Source organism: Xenopus laevis, chromosome 4L, assembly GCF_017654675.1.
Source record: "Xenopus laevis strain J_2021 chromosome 4L, Xenopus_laevis_v10.1, whole genome shotgun sequence".
In the NCBI taxonomy this organism is placed as follows: Eukaryota; Metazoa; Chordata; class Amphibia; order Anura; family Pipidae; genus Xenopus; species Xenopus laevis.
In genome coordinates this window covers 155,189,122-155,201,289 of record NC_054377.1, presented here as the reverse complement: position 1 = coordinate 155,201,289, position 12,168 = coordinate 155,189,122, and the positions used below count along the sequence as shown (strand labels likewise).

The 12,168-nt window shown below is 39.9% G+C and overlaps 1 protein-coding gene across 2 annotated transcripts in view; it reads right to left on the bottom strand.

Annotated features, from left to right (window-relative positions):
- Positions 1-8,300: 8,300 nt before the first annotated feature.
- Positions 8,301-12,168, bottom strand: part of LOC108705354 (neural cell adhesion molecule L1-like protein) — a 57,566-nt gene continuing 53,698 nt past the window's right edge. For both annotated transcript variants that reach the window (XM_018242196.2, XM_018242197.2), the window contains exons 24-26: positions 11,479-11,604; positions 9,785-9,857; positions 8,301-9,016 (exon numbers count right to left, since the gene is read on the bottom strand). In XM_018242196.2, the coding sequence (XP_018097685.1) occupies positions 8,836-9,016; positions 9,785-9,857; positions 11,479-11,604 (380 nt within the window). In that variant the 3' untranslated portion in view covers positions 8,301-8,835. The remainder of the gene's footprint in view (positions 9,017-9,784; positions 9,858-11,478; positions 11,605-12,168) is intronic.

Here is a 12,168-nt window from a genome sequence, read left to right as displayed (position 1 = left end):
ATTTGGGAGTGAAAATTATTGAGAAAATAAAGCTCCCTCAAAGAGGCGGTGATCCTATTACTTTATTGAACAAACGAGAGGCCTTCTGGATTTTTACCCTTAGTACAAGGAATCCATGTGGCCTCAACACTCGCTTTGATATTATGTATCATTTTTAAGTTTCACTTTTTAAACTTTAAGCACTTTGCACATTATGTACTTATTGGTGTCTATTTGTATCTATTTATAGTAATGTGTGTAATGATTACAGATTATGATATTCGCTTTAACCAACAGATGGCGCTGCATTCATGTACTATTTATAGAGCATTTCCATGTATTGTTCCTCTATGCTTATGATTAAGGGCGCATGCGCCCGAAACGTGTCAAGCTTGTGTGATGTGTTCTCGCTTTTAAATGGATTAATAAAGAATTTGGATTTTTACTGAAGCAGTGTGCGGAAAATACAACTTTATCTTCGTTTGATATATGGATGATGTAACTAATATGTAAATCAAATGTTTGAGGAGAGCAAAGATGTTGATTGAGATGTTTTGTATGGCAAATTGTTTTAAATTAAATGTAGAAAAGAGTGTATGTAAGGTGTAAGGTGTTTGGTGTATGGGAGGAAATAGAGTTTTGTTGATGGCTGGTGGAAAAGAAAGGGATTGAAGTGTTAGGTGTGATTTTTGGAGAGGATTTGTATAGAAAGGATAGTTGGTAACGAGTGCATAACAGAATAAAGAAGAAAATTGACTTCTGGGCTTTAAAGGGCACCAATCATAACTAAAATCATTTCCTAAGTAAATACACTATGTGAAAGTTCAAGAAATCCGATTTTTAAAACAGTTAGAATTGTTTGTATAATGTAAATGATCAGCTCACTATTCCTTCTGCAAGATCTCCCCTATCTCCTCTGCAATTCTAGCTGAGGCAGCCATCTTGGATTTCACTGGCTCCTCCTACCTATATCTTCCCAGCCAACTGTAGCTCTGAAATCTCGCACATGCTCAGTTGAAATTCCTTGTTGCTTTTCAACCCTTCTAAGCTATTTTCAAATCAGCCAAACCTGTGTGTTAGCTGCGGTACAGTAGTGCTGCCCCCTGCTGGAAGTTAGTGTGTGCCCTTCATTTGCATAATAACATCACCAGTAGGGGACAAGATAGGGAAATCTCCTGATACCTTTAGTGGAGGAGTTTACTAAAGCTAGGCATTCTGGGTAGAATACTCAAAGCAGTGCTACAATCTGAGCATGCTCCTGAAATTTGCATGTTATAGTCTCAGTATGGCCTCCCTCAGGGAAAGAACCCATTTGACAAAGTAAGGGATTTTTTTTAAAACCTGCAGTTTTTTTCAAAAAACTATATGTGTAGTTTGATTAAACGTGTTTATGTTTTACTGGTCAGATTGTTAATATGTGTTTGATTTTGGCTGTGATTGGTGCCCTTTAAGGTCTGTAAGATATGTTTGGCAAAAGTGCACAATATCATGTGTATTTCACCAGACTTAGGCTGGTGAAATATGAAACTCCATGGAAATGTGTATTACTGCAGCTAGTTAAGCTGTTTAAGTGGTGAACCAGTTTAGTAAAAACTAGATTATGGGTCCCTGGAGTGGATGGAAGAGAGCAGGATGGGCTTCCATCCCTTGCTCCATGTAAGGATTTTGTAGCTGCCAAGCTAAAGGCAGTTAGAGGTAATTAACTACATGTATGTCGTAGTTAAAAGGAGGTATGGAGCAACACCTCAGGGCTGCTTCCCTATAGAGACCTCATAGAGTGGAGGAGAGTGAGGGGCCACATGTGCTTTTGAGCACCAGGGAACAAGAGTGAATCCCCTGAGCTGGAGAGAGGACCAGAGAAACTGCTCCCAGGAGACATGAGGGTCTCAAGTGTGCCCAGAGAGAATTCTGGGATTTGTGATCCGCTGAAAGCCATTGAGGGCTAAACTGTGAGTAAAGTGAACACCAGTGAGGGTGTTAGAATTGGGACTGTTAATGCTATGATGTTAAGCATATGTGATTGCCCATGTGAAGCCAGTGGGCTGAAGATTTTGTGTTTTGTGCAAAAACAAGCCAGCAAAGCGGCAATTGGAACTCTTTAAGGTGGTCAGTCTCACAGGTCTTTAACTATAGAAGGAAGGATACTTGTAATTAAGGCAGTATTGTTACCATTTTTGCTATATATAAGTTGTGTGTTTCCGGCTCTGGATAAATGGTTGAAAAAGATTATAAGACAAATTTTTGTGTTTTTATGGAATTCTAGGATGGAAAAACTGAAGAGAACAAAGAATAAGGGGTAAAGGTTTGATGATGATTGAAAGATTTTTGGTGGTAAAGTATGTGAGTATATGTGTAAATGGGTCTGGAAGGTTGAATGGTGAGATATGCGGCTGGGAATGTTTTGCGAAAGTATGGCCTGGGGGTGATAGCCAGTGTGTTTTAAGGTACCCTGGTTTTATGTTAGGATGGAAAGGAGTATTCGGAGGAATCATTTGGAGGGTATTGCTGTGGAGGAGTGGCGTGATAGTAAAAGTTTGATGAAGATTATTGAAGCAAAAGAAGAAATAGAAGTGATTGGAGGCTTGACTGTTGAAGAATGTGAAAAGGTGTGGAGTTGGGTTAATGAAAAATCTCTAATAAATAGACAGAAGGACTTGGCTCGGATGGCTGTGCATGGATGTTTGCCAACGCGTGAATTTCAGAGAAAGAGAAGGCTGATCGAAATATGTGAGAGAGAGAGGGGTGTGGGAGGAATGAAAATATTCCTCATGTGTTTTGGGAATGTGTGTACCCAAAAGAAGTTAAAGGGGGTACAACTTTTAACATTTAACATGATGTTATATGGTTTATGTGACATTGATAAAAAACCAAGTCAAATATTATGGTTAATAGTTAATTGCATAAAGGAGGTTTTGTGGGATATCAGAAACATTTGAGTCTTTAATAAAACTGTGATTACAGTGGATGAATGTGTAAATATGATCTGATGTAAACTTTTTCTTTACATTCTATGTGTTCAAAATAGATTGGGAAAAACAGAAAAAAAAATGTTTGGATGTTTCTATACTTTTTCATGTAAATTGGTAATCTCTAATTGTCATAGAGGCTAGGCAAAGGGCTATGATGTTGACAGGCAGTCTTTAACATGGATTGGAAAGTCCTCTTGTGATTGGTCAACTTTGACTGATATGGAAATGAATAGGACTTGGTAGGTTTTTCTCTCCCTATGGTTCATGGGATGGGAAAGTTGATGTGTTGGACTGACACCTCGTCTGATGTAAGTGTTTTGACGTTCCTATACATTTTTATGTAAGTGGGTAGTCTCTAATTGTCATAGAGGCTAGGCAAAGGGCTATGTTGTTGTCAGCCAAGGTTTGACATGGATTGGAAAGTTGCTACCCTATGTCTGTCAAACTCTGCTATTTGCTTGCTGGTTTATTGATTAATTAGTCAATTAGGAACTGCTGCTACCAATTAGCTGCAAATAAATTCAGACCCAGCATAGGGGATGGCACTAATGCTAACATTTCTTGAGTGCTAATATTTCACAAGTGCTACTATATGGTAGTTAAACAAGGAAGTGATTGGTCAACTTTGATGAATTATATAGTATATTAATAGACCGAAACTTGGTTTCTGTGTTTGTAAAACTCTGCCCTATGCTCGCTGGTTTATTGATTAATTATTCAATTCAATTAGGCACTGGTGTTCCCAATCAGCTGCAAATAAATTCCAACCCAGCATAGGGGATGGCACTAGTGTCAGGGGCATGGCACTAGTGCTAATATTTCACAAGTGCACATGGCAGTTAAACAAGGCAGCGATTGGTCAACTTTGACTAATTTGGAAATGAAGAGGACTTGGTAGGTTTTCTCTCCCTATGGTTTTGAGAGAAAGTTGAAAGGCCAAGTAATGGAAGAGATGGTAATGTTAAAGCTTGGTGGGTATAGATTGACATAAGAAAATGTGATGGGCTGATAGTGCTAGTGATGGAGGTGTGGTCTTCCTATACTTTTTCATTTAAGTGTGAAATCTCTTTTAGTGAAAGAGACTAAGAATAGGGCTGTGTTGTTGACATGGACTGGAAAGTCCTCTTGTGATTGGTCAACATTTATGACTATTATGGAAATGAAGAAGACTTAGGTTTTTCTCTACCTATATAAGTTGAAAAAAGACACACGTCCATCAAGTTCAACCTTTTAACATTTTTTTTTAACCTGCCTAACTGCCAGTTGACCCAGAGGAAGGCAAAAGAACCCCCATCTGAAGCCTCTACAATTTGCCTCACAGGGGGAAAAAGATTCCTTCCTGGCTCCAAAATGGCCGGACTAGTGCCTGGATCTACTTGTACTATGAGCTATATTCCATAACCCTGTATTCCCTCACTTGCTAAAAAGCTATCCAACCCCCTTCTTAAAGCTATCTAATGTATCAGCCTGTACCACTGATTCAGGGAGAGAATTCCACATCTTCACAACTCTCACTTTTTTGATGCCCTTTGACTTTAATGGGCGTCGGTGAGATTATTATATGATCCCCTTATATATTTATACATAGTTATCATATCACCCCTAAACACCTCTTCTCCACCATGAACATCGCCAATTTGGCCAGTCTTTCTTCATAGCTAAGATTTTTCCATACCTTTTATCAGCTTAGTTGCCCTTCTCTGGACCTTCTCTAATACAATAATGTCCTGTTTAAGAGAAGGAGACCAAAACTGTATGGCATATTCTAGATGGGGCCTTACCAGTGCTCACCAGTGCACCAGTGCTCACCAGTGGAAGAATGACCGCTTCCTGACGTGAATCAATGACCCTTTTAATACAGCTCAATACCTTATTTGCCCTTGATGATTCTGACTGGCGTTGCTTGCTACAGACAAGTTTATCATCTTCAAGGACTCCAAGGTCCTTTTCCATAATGGATTTGCCTAGTGCAGTACCATTAAGGGTATAGGTGGCTTGGATATTTTTACATCCCAGGTGCATGACTTTATCAACATCGAATCTCATTTGCCACTTAGCTGCCCAGATTGCCAGTTTGTCAAGATCCTGTTGTCACATCCTGAATGGGCTGGATAGTTTTGAGTCATCTGCAAACACTGGTACATTACTTACAATACCCTCCCATAAGTCATTAATGAACAAGTTAAATAAAAGTGAACCCAATACCGAGCCCCGAGGGACCCCACTAAGAACCTTACTCCAAGTTGAGAATGTCCCATTAACAACCACCCTCTGTACCCGTTCCTGTAGCCAGTTTCCTATCCATGTGCAAACGACTTAATTAAGCCCAACAGACCTTAGTTTAGAAAGCAGTCGTTTGTGGGGCACAGTATCAAACGCTTTGCCAAAATCCAAATAGATCTACTGCCCCCCCACTGTCCAGAATCTTACTTACCTCATAATAAAATGCAATCAAATTAGTCTGACATGACCCATCCTTCATAAAGCCATGCTGATTGCTGCTCATAATGTCATTCACAATGACAAAATTTTGAATGTGATCCCTTAACAAGCCTTCAAATAATTTGCCCATCACAGATGTCAAACTTACAGGGTTATAAATATTAGCATACCATCAGCTTTTCTCCAATCCATAGGCACCATACCAGGTGAAAGTGAATCTGAGAAAATCAGAAATAGGGGCTGGTCTAAAACTGAACTAAGCTCTCTTAGTGTAGGCCATCAGGCCCTGGAACCTTGTTTACATTAAATTTTATTAAAGCTCTATGAATCATATCCTGAGTCAGCCACTGACTAGATTGAGCTGAGCCATTAGTTCAGCTATAAAGTGAGCCTGGGAACTCAGACTCCTCTATTGTATACACTGAAGAAAAGAACTGATTTAGCACATTTGCCTTTTCTGTATCTGTTACAACCATACTGGTACCATTATTTAATGGAGCAACACTCTCAACCTGCATCTTTTTACTATTAATATATTTAAAACACTTTTTGGGGTTAGTCTTAGCCTCTGCCACAATGCACCCTTCATTTCCTTTCTTTGCCTTTCGGATTGCTGATTTACAACATTTATTATGGTATTTATATTTATTAAATGCAGCTTCTGCCCCAACCGACTTGTAGTTTTTAAATGCTTTTCTCTTTTTTCCAATTAACTTCTTTACTTCTATATTAAGCCACATAGAGTGATTCTTGGTGCTTCTACATTTACTCGTTAAGGGAATAAATTGAGAACATGATATTAAAATGATTTAATATAATTTTAAATGACAACCATTTCTGTTCTGTGTTTTTAGCTGAAAACTTAATGCCCCAATCAATACTCTGTAGGACAGCCCTCAAGGCACTAAAATTAGCTTTTCTGAAATTCCTGGTTTTTGTTGCCCCAGTATATATTAGTTTTTTGCACCAGACATTAAATGATATAACATTATAGTCACTATTACCCAGGGGTTCAATGACTTGCACATTTGCTATAAGTTCTGGCTCATTAGAGATCACTAGATCCAGAATTGCATTTTTTCTGGTAGGCTCCTCAACAACTTGTGCCATAAAATTGTCATGTAACAGTTTATAAACTTGTTCCCATTAACTGATCTGGCAGTACTGTTGCTCCAGTCAATATCTGGGTAATTAAAATCCCCCATTATCATTACTTTACCCAAACTAGCAGCCTTTTCTATTTGCATAAGGAGCTTCTTTGCCTCCTCCTCCTCACTTACATTAGGGGGTCTATAGTGACTCCTACAATTAATTTGCTGGACTCTTTACAATTGGTAAAGAACTCCACCCATAAGACCTCTGCCCCCTCATTTCCTAACATCACCTCCTCCTTTATATAAGCTTTTATATCCTGCCTAACATACAGACATACCCCTCCTCTTTTTCTATTGCCTCTGTCCCTCCGAAACAAAGTATAGCCACTGATATTAACTGCCCAGTCATGTGACTCATTCATCCATGTTTCAGCCAATCACATCATATTTTACTTCCAGCACCAGCACCTCCAGCTCTCCCATTTTACCAGTCAGACTCATTGCATTTGGAAACATACATTTAATACTGGTACCATATTGAACAAATGACATGTGGGCCTCTCTATCCTTAACAGTGCCCCAACCAAATCTCCCCCCCATTTTCCCTTCCTTTGCCCACTATCTCATCTAATCTGTCTTCCACTGAATATTTTATTGAATCCTCCACCACGTGCCTAGTTTAAAATCTCCTCCAACCGTTTAGCCATCTTCTCCCCCAAAATAGCTGCACCATCATCACTGAGGTGTAGCCCATCCCTAGCAAAGAGCCTGCAGCTGACTATGAGGGAAAGTTGATAGGCCAAGTAATGGAAGAGATTGCCACGTTCAGGTTTGATGTCAATTGTACCCTGATTGCTTTTCTGCCATTTGGCTCAGATCATGTGAGTGTCTGTCTGGATTATTGGGTTTCTGGAGACACATTCTCTCAGCCTTTGGACATTAAAAACCACTTTAAGCCCACTGCTGCAATAGGGGGAAGTTCATTCACGAGGCAAGGAGAGACAATCACCTTTTCTGGTGGTAACCCTAATCTGAGGGGGAAACCAGGAGCCAATTTTGCTTCAAGATGCTGTTCCTTTGTTCTCTTGGGTCACAGAAGCATCGGTTGGTGAGGAGAAGTTATTCTTCATCACGAATGAAATCCTCAGATCTTGGTCGTGTTCTAAAGGAGGAGATCTTGGCAATTCTAGATTACCCCAGGAGGGGTGTGTACGATATCACCTTCATGGGTGAAGGGATTTTCTTGAATTCTTTGAAGATTTTGGCAGAGAACCATAAAGATCATCGTATGAATGGCTACAGGAGGAAGTGATACAAACGATGAAGTCTTATTCCCCCACAGTGAAATTGAAAGAGTTGGAGTTGGTGCTTGGCAAATATTGTGATAAAGTTGTTTGCTGGAAAAATCTTGAATGGTATCAGAATACGGACCTCTAAGGTCAAGTACAAGGCAAAATTTAATGTTAAATGGGCCAAGGCCAAGTTAAGACTTTCACTGAGTTTAGTGTGGAGGTGATGGGTGGCAATTCTGGCCTGTAGCAATGGTGGGCTCCAGAAGTTATAAGGGCTGGGCTAAATGTACGGTTCCATAGTCTGGATTCTGGTTTTCATCAGATGAATTTATGTTCTAATTGGTTAATATCTGTGTTAATATCTCCACCTACAGTCTATTTATAGGTAATATTGTTTACTTGATATTAGTCTTGGTCACACATCCATGCCAACCTATCTCATGTTGAACTATAGGAAGGAAACTTTATATTGGTGTGCTTGTTATCAATTGCTTTATAGAAGCCACAGCAGCCCATCCTGTTAATGATATTCATTTCTCATTTTATTTTAGTGTACAAACATTAATATTGGGTTTTTATTCATTTCTCTGAAAAGTAAAAGATAAACAGTTTGGAAATACATTCCTCTCATGCTGAAGTTTCAAATGCCCTATGAGTTGGCACAGACACAACAATGTACAGAGACACCAGGAGATAACAATGAATTTCCATATTCAGTTGGGCAAAGAGAGAGATCACTTACAGGCACACATGAAGTAAGGTGAGAGTTCAGTCCCTAGTTCACCGGGGAGTGTGGAGAGACAAATGCTCAAATGCTCATTACTCATACATTGCACAGAAAACACAGAACACAGGGTGCCAGATGGGTCCATAGGAACACATACACTTCTACTGCTCTACCATTTCATTCTACCGAGAACATTGGTATGATCGTTATTGCTCCTCCCGTCCAGGTTCCAACAGCAGAGCCAGTGCTTTCAGAGGAAAGTTTGCCCATTGGGCAATGTTATAAAATGCAGAATGACACTCAGGGCTGGCACTGAGATTCGACAAAGTCAGCTACTGTGGAAATACCTTGGAACATCTGTCTCTGGTTTCTGTGTATTCTCCAATGAAGGAACCGTCCTCATTAAACTGCTCATGCTCTCCATCACTGTATTGTACAAGGCTGTCCATGCTGCCTGAGCTCTCGGAAGCTTCACTCAAGGAATCGGCACTTTCATTCAGTGGTTTCTTATCACTATGGGGATTAAAGGAACCATTCATCATTATGCAATATTTGTCCAACTGTGCCACTGAGTTGGCTCTCTATTTCTGTTTAACCACACAAAGAGATATATTAAAATGTAATGAATATAATATATCTTTCCAGACATATGGTGCCTATCATAACTTTAGTATTTACCAATGACAACTGTATACATTAATTTCCACATTTATTTAGTTCCTGACTACTTCAAAGGATCACCTATTTCTGTATTCTAATCCAATGTAAAATAGGTTAGGTCCATCTAGGATGATTTGAAGAATATTTGTGTTGGGTACCTTTGTATTAGTAATTTCTAACTGATAAGCTAATGGGGGAGTGGTAATGTAACAAAAAGATACCCCAATAAACCATCTGGAGAGGGTCTTTTGCATTTCAAAGTGGATCTGTTTGTACAGTTGTTATTGGTAAAAAAAATCTAAAAAAATTAGCTGGTTCTACTAAAACACTGAGATCAAGATACTTGTTTAACTAGTCATCAGGTTTAGAGTCTTTTTAGGGATTTTGAAATAAAAAGGCTTATTTATCCTTTAATGACGCTATGTACTGTACATGATGAAATCCCGAAATTCTTTGCAATTTTACAATGAGAGACATTATTTTTAAATTGATGCAATATTTGCCCCCCACACAATGTGTAACAGAGTGGGGTACCCCTCCCCATAACTATGTATGGAAATTCTTTAGCAGTCTTGCAGAAGCATAAACCATGAGAATGATAGAAGAAGAATAAATAAGAACCTGTAGTCAGCAAACAGCTCATCTTTCATCATCTGTACTTCTGCCTCGATGCCCAACTCATCCGTTTCTTTCACTGGGAATAAGAGACAAAGGGGGTCATTTATAAACATTGTGCAAGACAGATTGGTTCGCAAAGTGAATATATTTGCCCTGCGCATGGTTATATTTAAGCTGAATAAGTGTGGTGCAAACAGAATTGCTTGCTTCACAATGTGAAGGTCCATAAGAGCTTTTTAAATGTCAAAAATCGCAAATTGCAAATATTTCTGCGACTAAATTACGCCACAACTTTGGTGGCGGAGAAAATATTTGCAAAACAGTTTCACAAAGTGCTTATTTAAGTTACTGTCAACGCTATTTTTGCTCGTAACAACATCGCACATTGGGTGCGCTCGCGCAAACTCCGGTCTCATTTACGCGCCTTTTGTGAAAATGTATTCAAAATGCCATTTTGCAAAAACCAGAAAGACGGGCAGAGCAGTGCAATATATTAGCATTCAGGGAAAACATGGCCAATACAACCATTTGCAAAAAAAAAAAATATGCTGCCCCCCCAAAGTGCTGCTAATTGGTGACTCTCATGTACCAACAGTTTCCAATACTGGCAGAATGACTGGGAACAATGAATAAATGTCTATAGGTCTGTCCATGTTAGCAAGTGTGTCTGTCTGGTGCGGGACGTGCCGCCGGGCCCCCGCCCCCCTCCGCACCAGATTTTTTTACCCGAGATTTGGCCGATGCAGCCAGAAATCTGCAGTGTGCGAGCTGCCGGGGGGCCCTGAGAGGGTGCAGGCCCTGGCCCAATTGCACCCCCTGCTCCCCCGGTAGTTCCGCCGCTGTCTGTCTGGTTCTGCTGGGGCATTTCTGCAGAAATGCTTCCCTTTATTTCAGTGGGTGGAACTGCACTCAGATCAGGAGATACAACAAGACAAGTATTTATAATGTACAATGAGTGTTGGACAGAAACACATGAATGGATTGCAGATCTACTGTATACATGAATGAATATACATCGAGAGCCTCTACATCTATACATCTTTTTGCTGAATTCTATAGGCTTTGCTCTTGCAAAATATAATGCAATCCTCTCACACAATGTGCAGTTGTTTGTTGTTTCCTCTCCGTGGACTCAACATTATAATATACAGTAACACCAACAACAGAAGACTGTGTCAAAATTATGGACAAGATTTGACCCAACAGCTGAGGGTGATTTTGCCAGAAAGACTTTTGCCATTAAAGACCCAAAGCAAGAGCCAATGTGTGTTTTAAACTGGGACAGAACTTAATAACAAAATGATTTAGTGCATTCAGTAGACACTTTGTTGTCTTAAAATTCCTGGGGAAAGTCATAATCACCAAACTCCAAACCAAATAAGTTAACGTTTCCCACATTAGGAGATGGAATATGACAGCTCTAATTTGAATAATGATTTTCCCCTCACAGAGAATGGAGTCAGCTCCATCTTGATACATCAGAGATTCCTGCCAGAAGGTGCGTCTGCACTTGGTACAGATTAAGATTTCTGGTTGGAACATCTCCAAAATAAGCCCCCATTGTGATAGCACTTAATGAAAGGGATATTGGCCCATAATTCACCAGCAGCTTTAGCAACAAATACAAGTAGACCTTTGGTTAAAGCCCCAGGAGGGTACAGTTTACAGCACTTTTGTGTCCATGAGTGTGTTCTTACCTGAGTATTTTCCTCCTTTGTTTTTCTGCACAAAGCAAGCCGTCAGCAGGGTGAGCGTCAGTAAGGCGACCGCTCCCATCAGTCCAATGAACCAACCCTGGGTGGCGAGGACTTGCACTGCCGAAGCTATAAGAAACAATTCATACTATAGGATCAGTGTTAGTACATGGGAATGTGTGGTTTGGAGAAGATTCTGCTGCTGCAGGTACCGGGAGAAGTCCAGTTCAGTGGGACTAAAGAGTTACCCAAATGTGCCACTGTATCACATAAAACAAAAGGACTGATAATCAAGTGAAATTGCAAAGAATAGCAGCCAAGCCCATGAGACAAATGATTGTACCTCCCATGCCTAAATATCAACCAATTAGGGGCTTCAAACTGGCACTAAATGGTCTCATAGAAAAAGCAGCAGAACCTTCTCCAAACCACATATTCCCATGTACCAACACTCAGCTCACTGGGGTGCATTACTGATTGCCGGTAGCCTGGCAAATGCCAATACTAAGCAATGCTCAGCCAAGAGCTTTCAGACAAGTCATGTGCCATTAGACCAATGTATTGGCTCTTTCCGGTGGCAACACAACCCAACACAACACTGATGAAGTACAACTCTAAAGGACCAATCTGTAGTAGAATGAAACAATGAAATCAAATTCCAATGGAGTTTTGTAATAAGGTGCAAAGTTTGCT